Genomic DNA, 25,763 nt, shown 5'->3' with positions numbered 1-25,763 from the left:
CCCCATTCCAGTTTGCAAAACTGCTTTGACTGTATCTACAGAAAGGCGGTATATCAAGTGTGGAAGTATCTGCTTTCACCGGTGTCCAGGCTGCTCTATGAGCAATTAAATAAAGTGATTGGGTGTGGAAGCAGAACAGGAACTTGTTTTCCCATGTCTTAGAAGTAGTGTTTTCCTTAATTCTTCCTCCCAGTCATGTACTATTCCCATTTATATTTTATCTTAGCTTGAGTAACATGTCAACACAAAGAAAACCCTGTATTTCAGTTGGGATAGACCGGTATGAGGTATCTAGCCCATTATAGGGGTTGAAGCCAGTAGGTGGACCTTGCTGGCAGTAGGCGGAGTCACCGGTTCACCCAAAACAATAACAAATGCTATTGAAAGCAATAATAAAATATTATTAGAAATAATGGACTGTCTATCTGATCCATCTGTAAACAGTCAAAAGCTGTTCCAGTTGGATAGGCAGTGCCTTAAAAGGTGGAGGACAAAAGTGTTTGGGTTTTTTTTTTTACTTGACAGCTTTTAATTTATTTGAAAGGATCCCATATGTAGATATAAATATTGAATATCACTAAAATAGCTTCCAAATTTATTGTAGCTGGTGGAAACAGCACTAATAAAAGCTGTATTTTGTTCTAATTTTTCAATATTGTCCTATACAATACAGTAAATATATGGCCAAATTTCAGTTAGAATATCCTGTTTACTGATGGGTTCATCTTAACTGTTGATGTAATCTGCCTTGGGAAGCCTGGTGTTAAAAAGATTGAAAATAAAATAAAATTCTTCTTTTATTTGGGCACATGGAATCACATCTTCACATTATCTCTTTTGTATAAATGGATTATTCTGTTTTGAGCATGTTTCGGGGACAAGTGGTTTTCATAACTAAATGGGCTATAAGCCTCTAATGCAGTCCATTGGTTTTCTTATATTTTGTCCTTGTGATGACTTATACTGTAACAAGAAAATCTGCACTGAAAAGTTAAATATTTAACATGTGGATTAACTCTAGAGAGGTAACCAATTGACCTGCACACACCAAAAATGTGGAGAAGAAAGACCTCAGCGTTACCACTCAAACCAACAGAAGTTTAAGGCATTGAGCACAGCATACCATCACAGGTCAGAAAAGAACTCCACTTATATAGTGTACACTAATCTTTTCAATTCCCAAACAGAGTAAAAAATGTGTATCCATGAGTAAGAAAAATAAGTCTTAGTGAACAGTGGTCATGACACAGGACAGTAACCCCTGACGCAGCTTTAGTGAAACGGGGATTCCCTGTTGGGTACTGGGGACTCACAGGTTGCAGATAAGAAGATATTCAATATGAAGACAGCGCGAGAGAAGTTAATTAGAATTATTCACCTGTTTGGGACTACAGTGACTGTGACTTATTTTTCTTACCCATGGATACACATGTGTTTTTTACTCTGGGAATTGGAGAGATTGGTCAATTTTGTATTTTGAAGCCACACAGACCGGCTCGAGGAGTAAGTAGAAGCTGTGCTGAATAACCTTGTAGCAATTCAAAACTGAGTAAAAGCTGTAACAAGTGTACAACATGGCTGGAAGATTTTAGTAACTTGAATAGAAGAAACAACTTGCAAATTATTGGCTTAGTGGAAAGTACGGAGTGTAAAGGCGTGTAAATTGCTGGAGACTTTCTTGCCTTCGCTTTCATTGTCCAAGTAGATCAAGGAGGCAGTCAGTTCTGCACCTGTTTAGAATTGAAGACATTTGCAGGGCGGCGACATGGTCTTTCTGGTGTTCCTTTGTCAGGCACTACAGGCTGTGAATATATATGCAATTGAATATGTCTCGTTTGGGAAGGTTGTACTTGGGGGTCCTTGTCTTATCACATAGTAACATAGTAGATGACGGCAGAAAAAGACCTGCATGGTCCATCCAGTCTGCCCAACAAGATAACTCATATTTGCTACTTTTTGTATCCCCGCCTCCCAACCACCAGCCCCGCCTCCTGAGGATCCATTCCTTCGGCACAGGATTCCTTTATGCTTATCCCACACATGTTTGAATTCCGTTACCGTTTTCATTTCCACCACCTCCCACGGGAGGGCATTCCAAGCATCCACTACTCTCTCCGTGAAAAAATACTTCCTGACATTTTGCTTGAGTCTGCCCCCCTTCAATCTCATTTCATGTCCTCTCGTTCTACCATCTTCCCATCTCTGGAAAAGGTTCGTTTGCGGATTAATACCTTTCAAATATTTGAACGTCTGTATCATATCACCCCTGTTTCTCCTTTCCTCCAGAGTATACATGTTTAGTTCAGCAAGTCTCTCCTCATACGTCTTGTAACGCAAATCCCATACCATTCTCGTAGCTTTTCTTTGCACCGCTTCAATTCTTTTTACATCCTTAAAAGAAGGTGCCTCCTTCTCCACAATTTCCCCAACACCTATTCTGAATCACAGTTACCTGATGCTAGGGTCCAACTTAGGAGTCAGAACTTAAGAAAAAGATCTGGGTGTCATTGTAGACAATACACTGAAATCTTCTGCTGTGTGTGACGGTGTCCAAAAAAGCAAACAGAATGCTAGGAATTATTGGGAAAATATTAAGACCAAGAATATTATAATGCCTCTGTATCGCTCCGTGGTGCGACCTCACCTTGAGTATTGTGTTCAATTCTGGTACAGCAGAATTAGAAAAGGTTCAAAGAACAACAACCAAAATGATAAAAGGGATGGAACTCCTCACATATGAGGAAAGGCTAAAGAAGTTAGGGCTCTTCAGCTTGGAAAAGAAAGGCTGAGGGCAGTGGCGTAGGCCGGTCATTTTTTAACACCCCCCCCCCCCCCCCCCCTGAAATCCAGTACTAGGCATACCGAGAATACAAAACACTCAGGACCTATAGAGCAATTCTACCATACCATAAGCAGTAATTTGTACGAGTCACACAAGGAAAAGGAATGCATCTTAAACACTACAGTGAGCACTAGAACATCAATTCACCTATTGTAAAACAAAAACAGACAGATTAGTACAGATCGTCGATCCTGCACAGTCAATGCCAACCGAAAGCCATGTCTTTTTCACAAATACAGATACACCCTAATCCACTATAGAATAAGTAATCATAAACTTTCTATTTAGACAAAAATTAAACTGAACCCCCGATGCCAGACTCTGCATACAATGCAACACCACAGAAACAGAAAATGTCCTCTAGTACTGTGCAAAATATAAAGACAGCAGATGTAAATTTGAAAAAGCTAACACAATCACCACTTTACAAATTAACAAATAGAAATAAAACAAATATCATTTTATTGGACTAATACATTTAGCTTGCAGAGGCCAAAACCTCCTAACTCAGGTCAATTCAGTATACTACTGTTACAGTGTCCTATCCTGACCTGAGGAAGGGGGTTTTGTTCTCCGAAAGTAAAATGTATTAAAATTAGTCCAATAAAAAGATTACCTTATTTACATGTTCTATTATAAACATTTATTAACACAGCTACAATACTACTTTATCCTAAAGCAAAAAAATAAAAAAATATATTTACAGTTCGTTGTCTCTGGTTTCTGCTTTCCTCATCTTTTCACTGTCTTCCTTCTATCCAGCATCTGTCTCCGCTCTCTCTCTGCCATCCAGTGTCTGCCCTCTCTCTCTGCCCCTTCTATCCACTGTCTGCCCTCTCTTCCTTCCATCCACTTCTGCCCCTTCCATGCACCATCTGCCCCAGTCTGCCATCTCTCTCTCTCCCCCTTCCATCAACATCTGCCTTCTATCTCTGCCCCTTCCATCCACCATTTGCCCCAGTCTGCCCTCTTTCTCTCTCCCCTTCCACCCACCATCTGCCCTTTCTCTCTGCCCCTTCAATCCGTCTGCCCTCCCTCTCCCATCCGTCCAGGGTCTGCCCTCCCTCACGTGCCCCCCTTCCATCCAGGATCTGTCCCCTCTCTCTCTGCCCCCTCTTTTCAGCCCCCAGTTCCAGTCCCCTTCATCCACCACATGCCTTGCATCCCCCCCTTTCAGCCCCAGACCCATTCTCCCACCTGCCCCAGGCATGGACCCATTTTCCCTCCTGCCCCCTTGTCAGACCCCAGTTCCAGCTTCAGACCCCTTCTCCCATCTGAGCACTCCCCTCCCCCCAATCCCCTTCTCCTCTCTCTGAGCACCCCCACCCTCCCTAATCCCCTTTAAGCACCTCTCTGAGCTCCCCCACCCCTCCCCAATCCCCTTCTCCCTTCCTTGATGCTCCCCCACCCTTCCCCAATCCCCTTCTCCCCTCTCTGAACTCCCCACCCTCCCTAATCCCCTTTAAGCACCCCTCTGAGCTCCCCCACCCTTCCCCAATCCTCTTCTCCCCTCTCTGAGCTCGCCCACCCTCCTTAACCACCTTTAAGCACCCCTCTGAGCTCCCCACCCTCCCTAATCCCCTTTAAGCACCCCTCTGAGGTCCCCCACCCTTCCCCAATCCCCTTGTCCCCTCTCTGAGCTCCCCCACCCTCCCTAATCCCCTTTAAGCTCCCCCACCCTCCCTAACCCCCTTTAAGCCCCTCTGAGCGCCCCCACCCCTCCCCAATCCCCTTCTCCCCTCTGAATCCCCCCCGACCTGACCTGAGATCCATTCTCCTACCCTGTCCTGCTTTAAAAAAAATGTTTTCGAAGCGCTGGAAAGTGGCAGGCAGCGCGCCTCGCTGGTAACGAAGATCTCGCTGACATCGTCGCCCTTCCCACAATGAGTCCCGCCCCCCTCTGAGGCAACTTCCTATTACCGCGAGGGCGGGCGGAACTCAATGTGGGAAGGGCGACGACGTCAGTGAGATCTTCTTTACTAGCAGGGCAGACGCGAGGCGTGCTGCCTGCCACTCTCCGGCGCTTCGAAAAAAAAAAATTTTAAAGGCGGAGCAGCGGGAGCGAGCACCCCCTAACCCGATGACACCCGGGGCGGACCGCCCCCACCGCCCCGCCCTTGCTACGCCACTGGCTGAGGGCAAATATGATTGAGGTCTATAAAATCCTGAGTGGTGTAGAATGGGTAAAAGTGAATCAATTTTTCACTCTTTCAAAAAGTACAATGACTAGGGGACACGCACTGAAATTACATGGGAATACTTTTAAAACAAATAGGAGGAAATATTTTTTCACTCAAAGAATAGTTAAGCTATGGAACTCGCTGCTGGAGGATGTGGTAACAGCAGTCAGCGTATCTAGGTTTAAAACAGGTCTGGACAAGTTACTGGAGGAAAAGTCCTAATTATTGAGATGGATGGGGGGAAGTCACTGCTTGCCCCAGAATTGGTAGCATGGAGTACTGCTACTAACTGGGTTTCTGCCAGGTACTTGTGATCTGTATTGGCCACTGGTGATGATGTCACTGAAAGATTCCAGGTACTTTGCATCCATCTGCTGGTAGGGCAGTATAACTCATTGGTCTGGACTAGTCTAGCAGGAATCAAGGGGCCCTTTTACTAAGCCGCGTAAGAGTCTACACACACCCAGCATGCACCAAAATGGAGTTACTGCATGGCTACCACGTGGCTCTTATGGTAATTTCATTTTGGAGTGCATCCGAAAAATAATTATTTTCATCTGCACGTATCGAACATGCGCCAAGCAGCCCAGTTAGAAAATCACCAGCAAGTAATGGCCAATTCTCCGAGGACAAGCAGGCTGCTTGTTCTCACGACTGGGTGACGTCCGCGGCAGCCCCCACCAACCGGAAAGAAGCTTAGCGGGACGGTCGGCACGCAGGGCACGCCCACCGCGCATGCGCGGCCGTCTTCCCGCCCGTGCGCGACCGCTCCCGCCAGTTCCTTTTTTTCTGCGCCTGGAGAGAGTCGTGCCTCGCCGCTCTCTCTTATTCAGCCGCCGGATTTTCGATCGCGTTTACGCCGATCGTGTTTTTTCTTCGTTTATTTAGGTATAGTTGCCGTCCGGTTTCTTTTTGAAAAAAAAAAAAAAAAAAACCCTGCGCGTGTGGAGCACGCGCTCCCTTTTTCCCTCGCTTCCAGCGGGGACGCCGCGTTGCGGCCTAGTGGCCGCACGGTCGTTTTCCTTTTCGTGGTGTGATTTCAGCCACCATTGACGACTTTGACTTCGCCGACGCGATTTTTCCGTCGATGTCCTCGAAGGTCCCGAGTGGATTTAAAAAGTGTGGTCGCTGCGGCCGGCCGATCTCGCAGACCGACACCCACGCTTGGTGCCTCCAGTGCCTCGGGCCGGAGCACAATATCAAGTCGTGTTCTCTGTGTCTCGGTCTCCGGAAACGGACTCAGGTTGCGAGGCAAGTTCTGCGGGACCGTCTTTTTGGAACTTGCGCCGGCCCCTCGACGTCGACCTCGAAGGCATCGTTATCGACGCCCGGTCCTTCGGTACCGGTATCGATGCCCGAGACATCGGCACCGATGGCAGCGACCCCAGGAGAACAGGTCCCGTCGGCCCGCCGGTCCTCCGGTGAGAGTGGGGGTGAGAGGCCGCGTGGGCAGTCGGCCCCGGTCACTCCCTCAGCTCGTGGGCCACGGGACCGAACCCTGTCTGACCCGGTACCTCGAGACCGAGGGGGATCGACCTCCTCCTCCTCCATGCCCTCCGGCGCCGGTGACGGGCATCGTAAGAAGGATAAGAAGCGTCGTCACCGGTCGCCCTCGGTGCATCCGGATATCGGAGAGGAGGCGACGCCGAAGCGTCATCGTCGAGAGGAGAGGTCTCCGTCGGTTGTGGAGGTACCGACGCGTCGGGGTTCCGGCACCTCGGTGCCGTCTCCTGGCCCCCAGCAGCTTCTGGCGCCGACACCCCTACCGGCCCCACCGCCTTTCCCGACAGCGGGCCTGGACGAGTGCCTCAGAGCCATCCTTCCGGGGATCCTGGAAGGGCTGATGCACCAGGCTGTGCCGGCGCCGGGGGTGCTTGCGCCCTCGGCGCCGATGACTGTGGCACCGGCGAGCTCTAGCCCGGCGCCGGGGCCGTCGACACCGCCGCCGCTTGCGGTGCCGGTCTCGACCGCCACGCAGGTGGAGTCCCCGTCGACGTCGATGGAGGGAGCTCTGTCCCCACCGGCGCGGGAGTCCACCGCTCGACGACACCGAGACCCTGGTGCCTCGACGTCGAGCCGGGCCCGGTTCAGGACTCAGCTACATGAGCTTATGTCCAACACCGAGGATGAGGACTCGTGGGGGGAAGAGGAGGACCCTAGATATTTCTCCTCAGAGGAGTCTACGGGCCTTCCCTCGGACCCCACGCCTTCACCGGAGAGGAAACTCTCACCTCCCGAGAGTCTCTCCTTTGCCTCCTTTGTGCGGGATATGTCTATTAGCATTCCCTTCCCCGTGGTCTCTGTGGAAGAGCCGAGGGCCGAGATGCTCGAGGTCCTCGACTATCCATCACCACCTAGAGAGTCCTCCACTGTGCCGCTGCACAATGTCCTTAAGGAGACGCTGCTTCGGAACTGGGTGCGACCATTAACTAACCCCACCATTCCCAAGAAAGCAGAGTCCCAGTACAGGATCCACTCTGACCCAGAGCTAATGCGGCCACAATTGCCCCATGACTCAGCGGTCGTGGATTCTGCTCTCAAGAGGGCACGGAGTTCGAGGGATACCGCCTCGGCGCCCCCGGGGCGGGAGTCTCGCACTCTGGACTCGTTTGGGAGGAAGGCCTACCAATCCTCCATGCTCGTGACCCGCATCCAATCATACCTGCTCTATATGAGCATCCACATGCGGACCTATGTGCAACAACTGGCGGACCTGGTCGAGAAGCTCCCGCCGGAGCAGTCCAGGCCTTATCAGGAGGTGGTCAGGCAGCTGAAGGCGTGCAGAAAGTTCCTGTCCAGGGGTATCTATGACACCTGTGACGTGGCATCTCGTGCTGCGGCCCAAGGTATAGTGATGCGCAGGCTCTCATGGCTGCGTGCCTCTGACCTGGACAACCGCACCCAGCGGAGACTGGCCGACGTCCCTTGCCGGGGGGATAACATTTTTGGTGAGAAGGTCGAGCAGATGGTGGACCAACTGCATCAGCGGGAAACCGCTCTCGACAAGCTCTCCCACCGGGCGCCTTCAGCATCCACCTCCACAGGTGGACGTTTTTCCCGGGCCCGGCAGGCTGCACCCTATTCTTTTGCGAAGCGTAGGTACAACCAGCCGGCCCGAAGGCCTCGTCAGGCACAGGGACAGCCCCAGCGCGCTCGTTCTCGTCAACAGCGTGCGCCTAAGCAGCCCCCTGCGCCTCCACAGCAAAAGCCGGGGACGGGCTTTTGACTGGATCCACGGGAACATAGCCGCCCTACAAGTGTCCGTACCGGACGATCTGCCGGTCGGAGGGAGGTTAAAATTTTTTCACCAAAGGTGGCCTCTCATAACCTCCGACCAGTGGGTTCTCCAAATAGTGCGGTGCGGATACGCCCTGAATTTGGCCTCCCTGCCTCCAAATTGTCCTCCGGGAGCTCAGTCTTTCAGCTCCCATCACAAGCAGGTACTTGCAGAGGAACTCTCCCCCCTTCTCAGCGCCAATGCGGTCGAGCCCGTACCACCCGGGCAGGAAGGGCAGGGATTCTATTCCAGGTACTTCCTTGTGGAAAAGAAAACAGGGGGGATGCGTCCCATCCTAGACCTGAGAGGCCTGAACAAATTCCTGGTCAAAGAAAAGTTCAGGATGCTTTCCTTGGGCACCCTTCTGCCAATGATTCAGAAAAACGATTGGCTATGTTCCCTGGATTTAAAGGACGCATATACTCACATACCGATACTGCCAGCTCACAGACAGTATCTCAGATTCCGCCTGGGCGCACGGCACTTTCAGTATTGTGTGCTGCCCTTTGGGCTCGCCTCTGCCCCACGAGTGTTTACCAAGTGCCTCGTGGTGGTAGCGGCCTACCTACGCAAGCTGGGAGTGCACGTGTTCCCATATCTCGACGATTGGCTGGTCAAGAACACCTCGGAGGCAGGAGCCCTCCGGTCCATGCAGTGCACTATTCAACTTCTGGAGCTGCTGGGGTTTGTGATAAATTACCCAAAGTCCCATCTCCAGCCAACCCAGTCTCTGGAATTCATAGGAGCGCTGCTGAATACCCAGACGGCTCAGGCCTACCTTCCCGAAGCGAGGGCCACCAATCTCCTGGCCCTAGCTTCGCAGACCAGAGCGTCTCAGCAGATCACAGCTCGGCAGATGTTGAGACTTCTGGGTCATATGGCCTCCACAGTTCATGTGACTCCCATGGCTCGTCTTCACATGAGATCTGCTCAATGGACCCTAGCTTCCCAGTGGTTCCAAGCCACCGGGAATCTAGAAGATGTCATCCGCCTCTCCACCAGTTGCCGCACTTCACTGCTCTGGTGGACCATCCGGACGTCCATTTCAAATTCCACAGCCCACGAAAGTGTTGACGACGGATGCCTCTCGCCTGGGGTGGGGAGCTCATGTCGATGGGCTTCACACCCAGGGTCTGTGGTCCCTCCAGGAAAAGGATCTGCAGATCAACCTCCTGGAGCTCCGAGCGATCTGGAACGCACTGAAGGCTTTCAGAGATCGGCTGTCCTGCCAAATTATCCAAATTCGGACAGACAATCAGGTTGCAATGTATTACGTCAACAAGCAGGGGGGCATCGGATCTCGCCCCCTGTGTCAGGAGGCCGTCGGGATGTGGCGTTGGGCGTGTCGGTTCGGCATGCTCCTCCAAGCCACGTACCTGGCAGGCGTAAACAACAGTCTGGCCGACAGACTGAGCAGAGTCATGCAACCGCACGAGTGGTCGCTCCATGCCAGAGTGGTACGCAAGATCTTCCGAGCGTGGGGCACCCCCTCGGTGGACCTTTTCGCCTCTCAGACCAACCACAAGCTGCCTCTGTTCTGTTCCAGACTTCAGGCACACGGCAGGCTAGCGTCGGATGCTTTTCTCCTCCATTGGGGGACCGGCCTCCTGTATGCTTATCCTCCCATACCTTTGGTGGGGAAGACCTTACTGAAGCTCAAGCAAGACCGCGGCACCATGATTCTGATTGCGCCTTTTTGGCCCCGTCAGATCTGGTTCCCTCTTCTTCTGGAGTTGTCCTCCGAGGAACCGTGGAGATTGGAGTGTTTTCCGACTCTCATCTCGCAGAACGACGGAGTGTTGCTGCACCCCAACCTTCAGTCCCTGGCTCTCACGGCCTGGATGTTGAGGGCGTAGACTTCACTGCGTTGGGTCTGTCTGAGGGTGTCTCCCGGGTCTTGCTTGCCTCTAGGAAGGATTCCACTAAAAAGAGTTACTTTTTCAAGTGGAGGAGGTTTGTCGTGTGGTGTGAGAGCAAGGCCCTAGAACCTCGTTCTTGCCCTACACAGAACCTGCTGGAATACCTTCTGCACTTATCAGAGTCTGGCCTCAAGACCAACTCAGTAAGGAATCACCTTAGTGCGATTAGTGCTTACCATTATCGTGTGGAAGGTAAAGCCATCTCTGGAGAGCCTTTAGTCGTTCGATTCATGAGAGGCTTGCTTTTGTCTAAGCCCCCTATCAAGCCTCCTACTGTGTCATGGGATCTCAACGTCGTCCTCACCCAGCTGATGAAACCTCCTTTTGAGCCACTGAATACCTGCCATCTGAAGTACTTGACCTGGAAGGTCATTTTCTTGGTGGCAGTTACTTCAGCTCGTAGGGTCAGTGAGCTGCAAGCCCTGGTAGCTCATGCTCCATATACCAAATTTCATCACAACAGAGTAGTGCTCCGCACCCACCCAAAGTTCCTGCCGAAGGTGGTGTCGGAATTCCATCTTAACCAGTCAATTGTCTTGCCAACATTCTTTCCCAGGCCGCATACCCGCCCTGCTGAACGTCAGTTGCACACATTGGACTGCAAGAGAGCATTGGCCTTCTACTTGGAGGGGACACAGCCCAACAGACAGTCCGCCCAATTGTTTATTTCTTTCGACCCTAACAGGCTAGGGGTCGCTGTCGGGAAACGCACCATCTCCAATTGGCTAGCAGATTGCATTTCCTTCACTTACGCCCAGGCTGGGCTGACTCTTGAGGGTCATGTCACGGCTCATAGTGTCAGAGCCATGGCAGCGTCGGTGGCCCACTTGAAGTCAGCCACTATTGAAGAGATCTGCAAGGCTGCGATGTGGTCATCTGTCCACACATTCACATCTCATTACTGCCTCCAGCAGGATACCCGACGCGACAGTCGGTTCGGGCAGTCGGTGCTGCAGAATCTGTTTGGGGTGTAAATCCAACTCCACCCTCCAGGACCCGAATTTATTCTGGTCAGGCTGCACTCTCAGTTAGTTGTTCTTCGTAGGTCAATTTCTGTTGTACCCTCGCCGTTGCGAGGTTCAATTGACCTGGGTTCTTGTTTTGAGTGAGCCTGAGAGCTAGGGATACCCCAGTCGTGAGAACAAGCAGCCTGCTTGTCCTCGGAGAAAGTGAATGATACATACCTGTAGCAGGTGTTCTCCGAGGACAGCAGGCTGATTGTTCTCACCTTTCCTCCCTCCTCCCCTTTGGAGTTGTGTGTTTCATTTTTTTGCTAGTCATTCAACTGGCGGGAGCGGTCGCGCACGGGCGGGAAGACGGCCGCGCATGCGCGGTGGGCGTGCCCTGCGTGCCGACCGTCCCGCAAAGCTTCTTTCCGGTTGGTGGGGGCTGCCGCGGACGTCACCCAGTCGTGAGAACAATCAGCCTGCTGTCCTCGGAGAACACCTGCTACAGGTATGTATCATTCACTGTCACAGAGGGGCCCTTTTACTAAGTCGTGTAAGCATCTACACACGCCCAACGTGCGCCAAAATGGAGTTACTGCACGACTACCACGTGGCTCTTGCAGTAATTTAATTTTGGGCATGCGTCCGATAATTTTTATTTTTGGACGCTCGTCAAATGGCATTTGATGCACATAGGTCATTACTGCCCGGTTACTGCTTGAGACTTTATAAACCGACACAAAGAGTAACCATATCTCAAACAATTAATTATCACCCGAATTGGTTATTACTCTATTTACCATTAAGTTTCTCTTTGCTTCATGTACAATTTCTCATTCATAATAGATTTTCTAAATGTTAAACATCCATAGCTATCCCAGTATGTTTATGATACTGTATTGTAAAATTGGATTCTTACAACAAATTACTTTCTTACAACAAATTACTTTCTTATGCATTATTTATGTATCCTATACTATTTATTGTAAGCCACATTGAACTCAAAACTTGTTTGGGATATTGTGGGATATAAATGTCACAAATAAATTTAATAGTTTCACAATAATTGTTTAAACATGCATGTTAAATTTAATCCCCTGTTCAAATGCAATTGTCTGTTCTACAGGAATGATGGTCCTATGGATCAGTGTTTGTTTCCTACCAGCCCCAGTACAGTGGACAATGGCTACTTCTCTGAGGCATGTTTTTACTTCCAAGGCATGGTATGTATTTATTTTATAGAAGTTTAGAAGTTTTTTCTTGATAAGAGAAGATTGTAGACTGGAAAGTTAGCCGCACCTCTATGATCTGGGGCTGTCAAGACTTGTTTTGCTGCAGTAAAGTCAATATTGCAGCTATTAATGTACAAAATCATAAGTAAGTCTAATAATATTATTATTATTATTAGCATTTGTATAACGCTACCAGACGCACGCAGCACTGAACACCTGACACAGAGAGACAGTCCCTGCTCAATAGAGCTTATAATCTAAACACAGACAGACAAGACAATTAAGGGCAAGGGAAGTACTGGGTGAGAAGGAACAAGTGGGAGGGCAAATGAGTAGTGGCTAGGATCCAAAAGCAGCAGTGAAAAGGTGGGTTTTCAGCATAGATTTGAAAACAGGTAGAGATGGAGCTAGACGTACAGGCTCAGGAAGTCTATTCCAGGCATAAGGTGCTGCGAAAGAAAAGGAACGAAGCCTGGAGTTAGCAGTGGAGGAGAAGGGGGACGACAAGAGAGATTTGTCCAGTGAGCGGAGGTCACGGGGAGGAATGTAGGGAGAGATGAGAGTGGAGGGGTAATGGGGGGGGCTGCACAATAGATGCATTTAAAGGTCAGTAAGAGAAGTTTGAACTGTATACGGAAGCGGACAGGGAGCCAGTGAAGTGACTTGAGGAGTGGGCTAGTGTGGGTATAACGATTTTGGCAGAAAATAAGCCGTGCTGCAGAATTTTGGACAGACTGGAGAGGAGAGAGATGGCTGAGCGGAAGACCAGTGAGAAGTAAATTGCAATAATCCAAGCGAGAGGTGACAAGGGTGTGGAAAAGGGTTCTGGTAGCATATTCAGAAAGGAATGGGCGAATTTTGCTAATGTTGTAGATAAAGAAACAACAGGTTTTGGCAATCTGTTGAATATGTGCAGAGAAGGAGAGAGAAGAATCAAAGATGACACCAAGATTATGAGCCGAGGAGACAGGGAGGATGTGAGAGCCATTAACAGAGAATGGGGGAAGCGGGGAGGTGGGTTTAGGGGGAAAAATGAGAAGTTCAGTTTTAGTCATGTTTAGCTTCAGATGGCATAGAGACATCCAAGCAGCAATGTTGGACAAGCAGGATGAAATTTTGTCCTGGATTAAGGTTGAGATTTCAGGGGTGGAGATGTAGATCTGAGAGTCATCTGCGTAAAGATGGTATTGAAAGCCATGGGATGAAATCAGGGTACCAAGGGAAGAGGTATAGATGGAGAAGAGGAGGGGTCCCAGGACAGAACCCTGAGGCACACCAACTGAAAGCGGGATGGAAGTTGAAGAGTCTAATAATATATATGAAAGTGTGCTCAGATAAATTTAGGGACTGCCGTAATCACATAGATGAACAGCATAACTACATGCATTACATTTTCTATATTGTGTTAGGTTTTGGTTTTTTTTTTAATTTTATGAAAGTTTTGCTATTCATCTATGTGATTAGGGCAGTCTCTCAACTGAGCATACTTCCATATATATTGGACCTATTTATGATTTATACATTAATAGCTGTGAAGCTTATTTTTGTGTTGACTTTAGTGCTGCCTTCCAGCACTGTTATAAGTTTCCCCCTCAGTTCTTCAGGTTGATTTGCTGCAGGCAGAAGAAACAGATCACAGTAAAGTTCTGTAAAGTTAAAGAATCCCTGGAGTATTCTCATCAAAAGACAGCCATTCTAAACACAACATGCAGCTTGTCTTACATGAAGTTGGAATTAGGAAAATGTCCAGAAGGCTGGTCTCATACTTTCCTCCTCCCTTATGTTTCTTTGTGCTCTAGTGCCTTTGAGACTATTGGAGATAAGGCCCATGGTAAGAAGGAGAAGTGGTATATTCTAAATAAACAGGGACTTATACTGTTTCTGGCAGGTTGAACTGCTGAGCAGCTAAGAGACATAACTGTTTTTAATCTCAGTGTACTTACCTTTGATATCCTTTAGAGCAGGCACATAGTGTACGCTAAAGATGCTATGTGGAATAACTTACTGTATTAAAGTTCTGTTTTCAAAAGGTTGCTTCAGTTTTGTTTCTTTGATAATGCTCTGGATGGTTCAGTACCAGAGCTTATTCACATTATTTTATCTATACAGAGGTAGCATTGCCATTTACAAAAGTGTGTTTTGTGGTTTTTTTTTCTAGATGAATTATTTTGTAGCCCAACAGCAATTTCCTGCTTACAGTCAAGTGGCCCAGCCTTCTACTTACTTCCAAGATATTCCACAGCAGAGTGTGCCTTTGATACCCTTCCCTAGTCTTGGTCAACACGTCATGCCTGGATCAAGCTGTTTGGAGTGGGCCAGCCAAAAGCAGACAAACACTGAACTGTATCAGAATGTCGGACGTACTTGTAAGAGGAAAAGGCAGCAGCTAACCAGTGACAGCGACAGCAGCACAGAGAGGAAGAGGGGCATGAGCCAAACAGAACGTGGCCATAACTACAGACACTGTCAAACCAAGAAAACAAAGTTTTCATGATTGCATTGACTGGAAGAAATAGCTTTATTCTTTTGCATTTGTGTTTCTTTGTGGTTTTGGAAGAAGAGATGATGTATCAGCTCTTTTGGAAGATCAGATCTATGATTCATGGTTTAATAGACAAATGCCTTTTCAGGTGTATCTTATTTTAATGTTGGTTGTATGAAGAAATGGCTGATCATTATAATGAATGCCTTAAAAGCAGATTATTTAGAAATACAAAGTATTAATAAAACAGTTCTTTTCATTTGTCAGATTTTGTTACTTTTGCTATTACAATAAGAGCTGCAGTGTGGAGGAGTAGCCTAATGCTTAATGCACGGGCTGAGAACCTGGGGAACTGGGTTTAATTCCTACAGCAGCTCCTTGTACCCCCGAGCAAGTCGGTTAACTCTCCATTGCCCTAGTTACAAAAATTTAGATTGTGAGCCCACTAGGGACAAAGAAAATACCTATATATATGTAAACCACTTTGGTTATACCACAGAAAGGCAGTATATTAAATCCATGACCCCCATTTATATTAGCAGGAAATCTGTATGCACGTTGCTTTCTACCAGCAAAATATTTGCTGTGGCCTCAACTTTTTGTCTCTTCCTACCCTAGTTGAACCAGGTCACACATTTGCATTCCCCCTCCCCTTCGCTATCAAGGCTCTTTGATCTGCCACAGCACCTCAGCCTCCTGGCAAAGATGAGTCTGGTCCAGGAGCTTTACTAGGGCAGCATTTCCATGGTTAGATAATGTGCAAATGCGCAGCAACACTACTACTACCTGTCATTTCTACCAGATATATACAGTGCTATACACAAAACACACAAGACAGGAAAGCAGGACAACTAAGGGATTAGGGAGTTATTTATTGTGGGAATGACTAAAACTACATGGGTACTGAACAGAGGAATACGGAGGTTAAGAGATAAAAGCAGTCTCAAAAGTGATTTTTAGCCTAGATTTGAATAGGGCCAGAGAGGGAGCAAGATGTACCAACTCAGGAGGCATACACATAGCAAGATAAAAGGAACAGTGTCTGGAGCTGGCAGTGGAAGAAAAGGGTACTGGTAACAGTAGCTTGCCTGATGAACAGAGTTCCTGGGGAGGGGGTGTATGAGAAATGCTGATTGGGCTTAAGTTATAGTGCTGACACTGGCCCAAAATTATAAATTTTTTTCAATGTGGTTTCAGCTGAAAGGTTATTTTAATTTTCAGATTAAATTTTGGGCTTTTTCCTGTTTGTTTCCTTCTGTCCCCTTGAACAGGAGTTGCCCTACTACTACTATTTAGCATTTCTATAGCGCTACAAGGCGTACGCAGCGCTGCACAAACATAGAAGAAAGACAGTCCCTGCTCAAAGAGCTTACAATCTAATAGACAAAAAATAAAGTAATCATCAATATGTACAGGAAGGAGGAGAGGAGGGTAGGTGGAGGCAAGTGGTTACGACTCAAAAGCAATAAAGAGGTGGGCTTTCAGTCTAGATTTAAAGGTGGCCAAAGATGGGGCAAGACGTAGGGGCTCAGGAAGTTTATTCCAGGTGTGTAGGGTGCAGCGAGACAGAAGGCGTGAAGTCTGGAGTTGGCAGTAGTGGAGAAGGGAACAGATAAGGATTTATCCATGGAGCGGAGTGCACGGGAATGGGTGTAGGGAAGGACAAGTGTGGAAAGATACTGGGGAGCAGCAGAGTGCGTACATTTATAGGTTAGTAGAAGAAGTTTGAACAGGATGCAAAAATGGATAGGGAGCCAGTGAAGGGTCTTGAGGAGAGGGGTAGTATGAGTTAAAGCGACCCTGGCGGAAGAAGAGACATGCAGCAGAGTTTTGAACTGATTGGAGAGGGGAGAGGTGACTAAGTGGGAGGCCAGCAAGAAGCAGATTGCAGTAGTCTAAATGAGAGGTGACAAGGGTGTGGATGAGGGTTTTGGTAGAGTGCTCGGAAAGAAAGGGGCGGATTTTACGGATGTTGTAAATAAACTACAGGTCTTGGCGATCTGCTGGATATGAGCAGAGAAGGAGAGAGAAGAGTCAAAGATGACCCCAAGGTTTCGAGCTGAGGAGACAGACAGGGAGAATGAGAGAGCCATCAACAGAAACAGAAAACGGGGGGAGTGGGGAGGTGGGTTTGGGGGGAAAAATGAGAAGCTCGGTTTTGGTCATGTTTAATTTCAGGTGGCGTCGAGACATCCAGACAGCAATGTCAGACAAGCACGCTGAAACTTTGGTTTGGATGCAAGGTGAGATATCAGGGGTAGAAAGGTAGATTTGGGAGTCATCAGCATAGAGATGGTAGGAAAAGCCATGGGATGAGATTAATGAACCAAGGGAAGAAGTGTAGATAGAAAGGAGGGGACCAAGAACAGAACCCTGAGGTACACTGACAGGCAGAGGGATAGAAGTAGAAGAGGATCCACCAGAGTGAACAATGAAGGTGCGGAGGGAGAGGTAGGAAGAGAACCAGTAAAGTATAGAGCCCTGGAATCCAAAGTGAGGGCAGGGTATCGAGGAGTATGCTGTGACTGACAGTGTCAAAAGCAGCGCGGAAAGATCAAGAAGAATGAGGATGGAATAGAGACTTCTGGATTTAGCCAGTAATAGGTCATTGGAGACTTTAGTAAGCGCAGTTTCGGTTGAGTGGAGAGGGCGAAAACCAGATTGTAGTGGGTCAAGAATAGCATGTGAGGAGATAAAATCAAGGCAGCGGTGGTGAACAGCACGCTCAAGTAATTTGGAGAGAAAAGGGAGGAGGGAGATGGGTCGGTAATGAGAGGGACAAGTAGGGTCGAGTGAAGGCTTCTAAAGGAGAGGTGTGACCACAGCATATTTAAAGGCAGTAGGGACAGTTGCAGTGGAAAGTGAGAGGTTGAGAATGTGACAGATAAAAGGAATATGAGCAGGTGAGATGGCATTAAGAAGGTGGGTGGGAATGGGATCAGAGGAACAGGTGGTACATTTTGAGGACGAAAGGAGAAGTGTAGTTTTCTCTATAGTAACTTCAGGAAAGGAGGAAAAGGAAGGAGAGAGAGAGGGGAACGGACTAGTGGAGGGAGAGGTGGCGAGGTAGAGAATTCAAGGTTTATCTTTTGAACCTTGTTGTGAAAGAATTCAGCAAGGGTCTGAGGCATAGGAGCCAACTTTTCAAAATTATTGGGGGTGCTAAACCCAATGTAAATAACCCCTCTCTGGACACATACAAGGAATTTTCTCAATATTGGGGGTGCTCAAGCACCCACAGAGTCGGCTCCAATGGTCTGAGGAGATAATGAAGGGGGAGTTGGGGGAGGGGGCACCTTGAGGAGAGAGTTCAATGTGGTGAAGAGAAGTCGAGGGTTAGAGCCAAGAGAGTTGGTCAGTTGGATATAATAATCCTGTTTGCCCCTCCTCCTGTCCCCCCTCCCCACCTGTTGGGCCCCTTGGGCTTATCTTAAAATCTCTAGGGGTGTACTTCTGACAGGAGCGATCCCCAGTTACTCCTGCCCTTTCTGATTCTGCTCTCAAAATGGCTGCTATGACTGGAGCATTGCTCCTGCTCTGACTATATCACTAGACTACCAGGGATTATAAGGCACTCCTGGTGGGAAAAGGGATACTTTTTTTTTTTGTACTGTGATTGCAGTTATGATATTGCACAATAGTAAATAAAAGTGATTCAAATAAATGCTTTTGATACAAAATTATAGTAGGAATTTAAGTCTTTAAATTTGGGATGATAAACTCCTGAGGAATTAGCCTCTCTGTAGAGTTATGATGTTAGCAGTCATTCCAAGTATGGCGCCATGGAGGAATGTGCTCATGCACAGCTTAACTTTTTTCAATCAGGAAAGAAAATCAACATTGTTTTCTTTTTCTTATATTTTTTTCTTTCAAAAGGATATCTTATTCTTATTTTTAAAGCTGGATGCTAAGCTGTTTTGAGATTAGCTTACACAACAAACCGTAGGGGTTTGGCTCATTAGGCTTTCAGATCCATTCACACAGAAGCCTGTGAACCCAGCCTGCAAGAGCTGGTTTTCTCAGCAGCCACTTTGAAAGGAAATTTTAAAACAACAAAAATAGTGTTGAATATGTAAAGCAAACCAACAACACAGTATTTAGCAAAACCATCTTTTTTTCTTCTTGAAGTGAGAGAATCCACAAACCCCTATTAACACTCCCCCCCCCCCCTTTTTTTTTTTCCTGGAGAGTAGCCTGAACCCTCCATTGCCTCAGGTACAAAATAAGTACTTGTATATAGCATATAAACCACTTTGACTGTAACCACAGAAAGGTCGTTTATCAAGTCTCATTCCCGGCCTCTTTCCCTTACCAGTGTGCACATCTACACCTTGTCACACCCCTTCTGTTTTCAAGACATCTGTATGATATAGTGCCCCAGCAGAGCTGGTTTCTGAAAACACTCCTCCCACACACAGAGCCATAGTTGTTTTGCATCAAGGAGGTTGAAGAAAGCAAGAGATGGGATGATGTCAAATGGTTGAAGCCAATTTGGTTAGTCACGATTTCCCATTCCCTGCGCACAGTCGTCATCTAGTACACTCTGAACAAAGCAAGCAAACCTATGAGCTGCTGCATCCTTATTGTCATTCTTTATTGTTGGTAGCATTTTTATTTAATCTCACTTTATATTTTCAAATATGCCAGTTTGTGTGGCATACAGATGTACACAGAGGAAGTATAACAGAACAACTTTTCATAGGTAGAGTAGTAATTTGTTATGCATTGTAATCAGTGTGTTATCTGGAGGGGCTGGTTATAGGGACTCCCTAATGTTCTATTCGTGCAGACATTTTTTTTCTCTTGGTAAAGGGTCACTAAAACTGACATCATGATATGAGGATTGGGTTTTCAACATTTAGAGTTTTTATCTATTTATTTACTTAATGATATTTATATCCCACATTAAACATGAATTAGGTTGAGACCTGGGAGCATTTAAAATCTTTTTTTTTCCCCTGTGCCTAGATCAAAAGAGAAATATGGTTTGTGGCAACTTGCTCCTTTTGTTTCGTGGAATGCGTTTATATTATACAAATGCACTTAATATTGTGTATCACTACTATTTATAAGAGAGGTATAAAATTGTTGCAGGAATTGATGCATGAATTACCCCTATTGTTAGCAGAATCTGTGGTACTTCAGGAGTCAAGCAGCACACACCAGAATGAGGGAGAAATCTTCTTTATTTGCCAGCAAACATAGTAGGACATCAGTATTAAGTCTCTTCTTCTCTTTCTCAGCTCTCTTTGTCTTTGTGGCTTCTGTCTCAGCTTCTTTCTCTTCTGCTGTCTCTCCCTCTTCTGTCTGTTCCTTCTGACGTAAGCTGCTTCTGCTCCCACTTAAATACAGTGCTATCCCCCTCTCTAGCCCCCCTTACTTTCCAGATGGTAAAGAATAGATTGGTTACCTTGCCTCAGCCAATCATTACTTTAAAAATATCAGTTACATAGGTTTGATATTTCTCAAACTGACCTATGACCTGGGGCCCCTCACGCTAGACAATTTGGCACCAGTCTCTTACATTTTTATTATGATTAATTTCTCATATTCCTAGTCAACTCCATCCTAACTGCTAACTGAACTCTGGCATTCATTAAGGGGTCAAGGGCCAGTCCTACTCAATGGCATACAGCTATAGTTTGTTATTACTTTCAGGACCATTCCTACATTTACCTATAATTAATCAAGACTTTTCTTGACCCTTTTCACCTATCAGCTCCATACATTAAACCAGCCAGGACTGCAGAAAACTCAAACCATATGCTGACCTTTTCACTGCAGCCCTACTCAGAACGTAAGGCAAAGAGTTGAACAAACATTAGATTTAAAAAGGCATTCTACATATTAACTACCCAGAATAAACATATTCTAAAATAAGACATATTCTAAATAATCTAAACCAGATGACATTCCTCCATCACTTGCAGAACTGAAAAAGTTGAATTCAAGCACCAAGCTTTTAAACACCAATTAATATGGCTTCTTATATATGTATAATTATGCCCACTGCCTCAAAATGACTTATATAGATGCGTCCTGGGAATAATGATGGCTAACGGAAAGCAACAGTAGAAGAGTTGGAGCTGAAGGGCATTTGTGTTTTCCAAATGGCGATGCATTGCTTGATGGGATGTCCTTTTTGTAAGACCAGAGTAAATCATTTCTTAGCATATTGTTTAAAATTAACCAAGAAGGAACAAATCTGTTGGAGGGGAAATTAGTCAGCATGAATTCAGCAAACAAAATCTGTAGCATGATATGAGTATAATTATCAGAGTTATTGATTTTGCTGAATCAGATACAAATGTATATATAAAAATACAGCTGCAAAGACTTATTGGGACAGAATTGGATAAACTGGTCTGGCTTTCACCTTCCTCCTGGAAACTACTGATAACAAAAACTAGCTAGGTGGATACCTAAGTCCATCAACACATCTCCAAAGAACAAAACTCTGAAGATGGACAGCAATCACAGAGACTGGAGTTAACCAAAGACAGTGAAACTTCACCTATTCTCAGACAATGACTCAGACTGAAAAGCCCATCTACCTATCTAATCTGACAAAAGAAGCCCACTTACTCTCAAAGACTCTTTTAATCCTGTCAGATGCCTTCCAGATGTATATCTCAGCAGGTGTCCAGACAGAAAGTCTTATGATGTCATTTAAATATGTGACCATTTACCAATGCTCCATCTCAGAACTAGATGAAACCAGTTTTCAGCCATCCCTGAGTTTTCATTGGATTGAGTACACCCCACCTGACTTCAGCCTATGGTCCAACAAGAGATTATAAAAAGACTGGAACATGCTCAGTTCTCGCTCTCTTGCTTCTCCGCTGTTGCTCTTGATTCCTGATCTGCACCTCCATGATCCTTGCTAGACTTCACACACATCCCTGATAAGACTTTCTCCAGGCTCCAGCAACAACTCTGCAACAAAAAGACTTCTTTTCCAGTGAGGATCTCTTTCATCACTCCAACCAGCAGCCTCCATCAAAGTGAGTTACCATTATCCAGCCTAATTTATAATTCAGATTTGCTATCTGAATCTTGTGAAAGATTCCTAAAAACTGCCTCTCTCTTGTAACATTATTACATTACCTGTATTGTAAATAAACATTTTAAAGTTACATGTCCTTAAACCTTACAGTGCAGGTTAATGTAATTCAACAAATATAGTATTTAATTCCCCTTTTTCTTACATATTCTTATCATATTACCTTATATTTAATTGGTGGAGAATAGAATATAGAAAAATAGAATAGAATATATAGAATAATATTATATTATTTATTATTATTTGTACAAATCTAGCCTTTAAACTATTAGCTGTTTGATATTCAGCAGAAGTTAATCAAGTCGACTTCAAGCTTCCTAATATGATTTGATAACAGTATTTTCTCAGTTATTACCCAAATGCGAACACAATTATAATGTTAATTATATGACCATGTCTGCCTCTGACGGTAGTTAAGCTAACCCAGTGGTTCTGAAATCTGGTCCTGGAGGCACCCCAGGCAGTCAGGTTTTCAGGATATCCACAATGAATATTAAGTATCTCTTATGAATATTCATTGTGGATATCCTGAAAACCTCACTGTCTGGGATGCCTTCAGGACCAGGTTTGGGGTTCACTTGGCAACCTGTTCCTACAATAGTAGCTGTAGTCCACAATTTGGTAATTGTCACATGTTTTTTGCTTAGGTTTCCATCAAAGCCCTTTTTTCTACAGCATTGGGTTTCTGCTATTCAATGTAAAGGTTTTGTCCCTTCACATACTGCAGTTTTGTGCTCAGATCACTTCAGGGAAGAGGACTTTGACAAAATCAGCTTGTTACTTGTTCGTTTGACTGAAGGTGCTGTGCCAAGCATATTTGCTTTCCCATCTTATCTTCTAACAGTCAAAAAGACCCAAAAACCTCCAAAATTATGATAATTTAGTACACCACCCATACCAAATCTTGTTAACAAAATACACTTGCCACTTCCTGAACCTGTTACTACAGAGACAGTTCTGTTAAATAATCCAGATACATCCCAATCATCGTATACATCACCCATACCAAATCTTGATAATGAAATACACTACAGAGACAGGTCTGTTAAATAAAAAAGATACGTCACGAAAGCAAGCTCTAAAACAGAAATTTGAATATGCACAAACAGAACTTTCTTCAGCACGTAAGAAAATTAAATTACTGCTACAGGCCAAATGTTTTTCAGCCATAATGGAACAAAACAAAAACGTCCAGGACTAAACCTTAAGATGTTTTGACTTAACCTGTTTTTATTACGAATAAGGCACAAAAAGGTGCCCTAAATGACCAGAATTACTCAACCCTGGTGCAATGTGATCCTTTTCAACATGTGGCCTAACATAGGCAAGGAGGGAAGACATATAGTAGAGGTGTCTCCAGCCAGGGTTGCAGTAGGGCATCGATCCCCATCAGGCCTTTGATGGTAAAGAACTTGGGGCATAAGTCACTCCTTTTTGTCGCCATCAAGTCCAGAAGCAGAGAACTCCATTGGTGCGAAATCAGCTGAAAATCAAGGCTGGATAGTTCCCATTATCCTGGGTTCAAGGACTGCCTGCTGAGAAAGCCCGCCGCCACATTTCAAAGACCCAGCAATGTGAGCTGCCGACAGAGAAGAATTTCTTCACCTCCACTGCTATCGGATGTCTGCGGGTCCCACATTCCTTGTTCATATAAGCTGCTGCTGTCTCATTGTCGGACAAAACTCAGACCAGTGCCCTCACCAGAAAGGGAACAAAGTTGCGTAAGGCATTCTGCACTGCCAGCTCCAAGCGATTTATAGAACACCGAGACTCCTGTTCCATCCAGGTACCCTGTGCCAGACGGAACTTGTAATTAGCACCCCAACCCGACTTGCTGGCATGTTATCACCACCTCCCATTGTGTTAAATATCGGAAAGGGAGCTCGGACGGTCAAATTCCTGGGCGACAACCACCACTGTATACTCCGTCTTGTGATTATATCCAATAGGCACCAATTTCTGATTCATTCTGATTCTTTAACATTTCTATTTTCTAATAAGAAGACCAAACAAGTACTGTAAAAGTAGACTAAGCAGGTGTGTTTCAAGGCTTCAGAGTTGAGATTCACTTCTCTAAAGTACACATAATGTATATCATACAGGAATGCAATAATGAGTATGATTTCTGTCTGTGTCAATAAGGGCACAAAAAAAGTGAATGTATAGCCACCATTATACATTAGCTTTGGGACCTCCTCAGTTTTCATTTTCAGTTATCTCTGCAGCACCAATAGACAAAAGTGAAACTGTCATTAGAGGTAATGAACTCTGAAAGCTTCCATTTTGTTCAAACACTGGATGCTGGTTACCAGATGGAGTAGAATTTTGAAAATGGAAATGAGAAAATAACAATTAGCTTTTGGATGTAGTCTGCATAAGTTGTTGTTTACATTTGCAATGTGTGTATGGATGCCTGTACTGTTGTGTGCATGTGATAATGTTTGAATAACTATCTATACTTACGACTATGCTTTCTGAACATGAAGCATTATTTTAGGAGTCTTTTAAATGCCAAGTTGGGTATATATGGCAACCTTATCTTTGTTAAATGTTTCAGACATATTTGTTGGCTTGCGCCCATGTTGTTACTGAATTCTATTATTCTGTATCATTGTATTTTCAAAGGTAAGTCACATTTAACCCAAGTTTGCTTAGGATAACGTGAGATATTTTATCTATTTACTAGTAAAAAAGGCCCGTTTCTGACACAAATGAAACGGGCGCTAGCAAGGTTTTCCTCGGAGTGTGTATGTTTGGGAGAGTGTATGTGAGAGTGACTGTGAGAGTCAGAGTGAAAGTGTGAGTGTGAGAGAGTGTGTGTGTGAGAATGAGAGTGTGTGCAAGTGTGTATGTGAGACACAGTGTGATAGAGAGTGTGTGTGTGTGTGCCCATCCATGCTCCTCTGTCCCCTGCCCCCTCCATTCATCCCTATCCAGCATTTTCCCTCTCTGCCTGAGGCCTGCCCTGCAATCCATATCCATCCATGCCCATCTGTCCCCTCCATTCATCCCTATCCAGCAATTCCCCTCTCCCTGAGTCCTGCCCTTCCAATCCATGCCCATCCATGCTCATCTGTCACCTGCCCCTCCATTTTTCCCTATCCAGCATTTCCCCTCTCTGCCTGAGGCCTGCTCTGCAATCCATATCCATCCATGGCCATCTGTCCCCTCCATTCATCCCTTTCCAGCAATTCCCCTCTCCCTGAGTCCTGCCCTTCCAATCCATGCCCATCCATGCTCCTCTGTCACCTGGCCCCTCCATTTTTCCCTATCCAGCATTTCCCCTCTCTGCCTGAGGCCTGCTCTGCAATCCATATCCATCCATGCCCATCTGTCCCCTCCATTCATCCCTATCCAGCAATTCCCTTCTCCCTGAGTCCTGCCCTTCCAATCCATGCCCATCCATGCTCATCTGTCACCTGGCCCCTCCATTTTTCCCTATCCAGCAATTGCCCTCTCTCCCTGAGGCCTGCCCTGCAATCCATTTCCATCCATGCCCATCTGTCCCCTCTATTCATCCCTATCCAGCAATTTCCCTCTCTCCCTGAGTCCTGCCCTCCCAATCCATGCCCATCCATGCTCCTCTGTCCCCTGCCCCCTCCATTCATCCCTTTCCAGCAATTGCCCTCTCTTCCTGAGCCCTGCCATCCCAATCCATGCCCATCCATGCTCCTCTGTCCCCTGCCGCCTCTATTCATCCTTTTGCAGCAAGTCCCCTGTCTCCCTTTCATGACCCCCCCTTGCATCCATGCTCCTCTCTCTCCCATGTCCCAGCCTGGGCCGCCCTCTTCTTCCCCCCCCCCCCTTCGCATCCATGCTGT

The 25,763-nt window shown here is 46.3% G+C and overlaps 1 protein-coding gene across 2 annotated transcripts in view; it reads left to right on the top strand.

Annotated features, from left to right (window-relative positions):
• The window catches only part of RBM11 (RNA binding motif protein 11), a 46,349-nt gene extending 31,211 nt beyond the window's left edge, over window positions 1-15,138 (top strand). For both annotated transcript variants that reach the window (XM_030204225.1, XM_030204226.1), the window contains exons 5-6: window positions 12,292-12,388; window positions 14,556-15,138. In XM_030204225.1, the coding sequence (XP_030060085.1) occupies window positions 12,292-12,388; window positions 14,556-14,891 (433 nt within the window). In that variant the 3' untranslated portion in view covers window positions 14,892-15,138. The remainder of the gene's footprint in view (window positions 1-12,291; window positions 12,389-14,555) is intronic.
• The last annotated feature ends 10,625 nt before the right edge of the window (window positions 15,139-25,763 follow it).

This window comes from Microcaecilia unicolor, chromosome 5 (genome assembly GCF_901765095.1).
Source record: "Microcaecilia unicolor chromosome 5, aMicUni1.1, whole genome shotgun sequence".
In the NCBI taxonomy this organism is placed as follows: domain Eukaryota; kingdom Metazoa; phylum Chordata; class Amphibia; order Gymnophiona; family Siphonopidae; genus Microcaecilia; species Microcaecilia unicolor.
The sequence above is the reverse complement of the archived record's forward strand: the minus strand, read 5'-3'. Positions and strand labels throughout refer to the sequence as shown.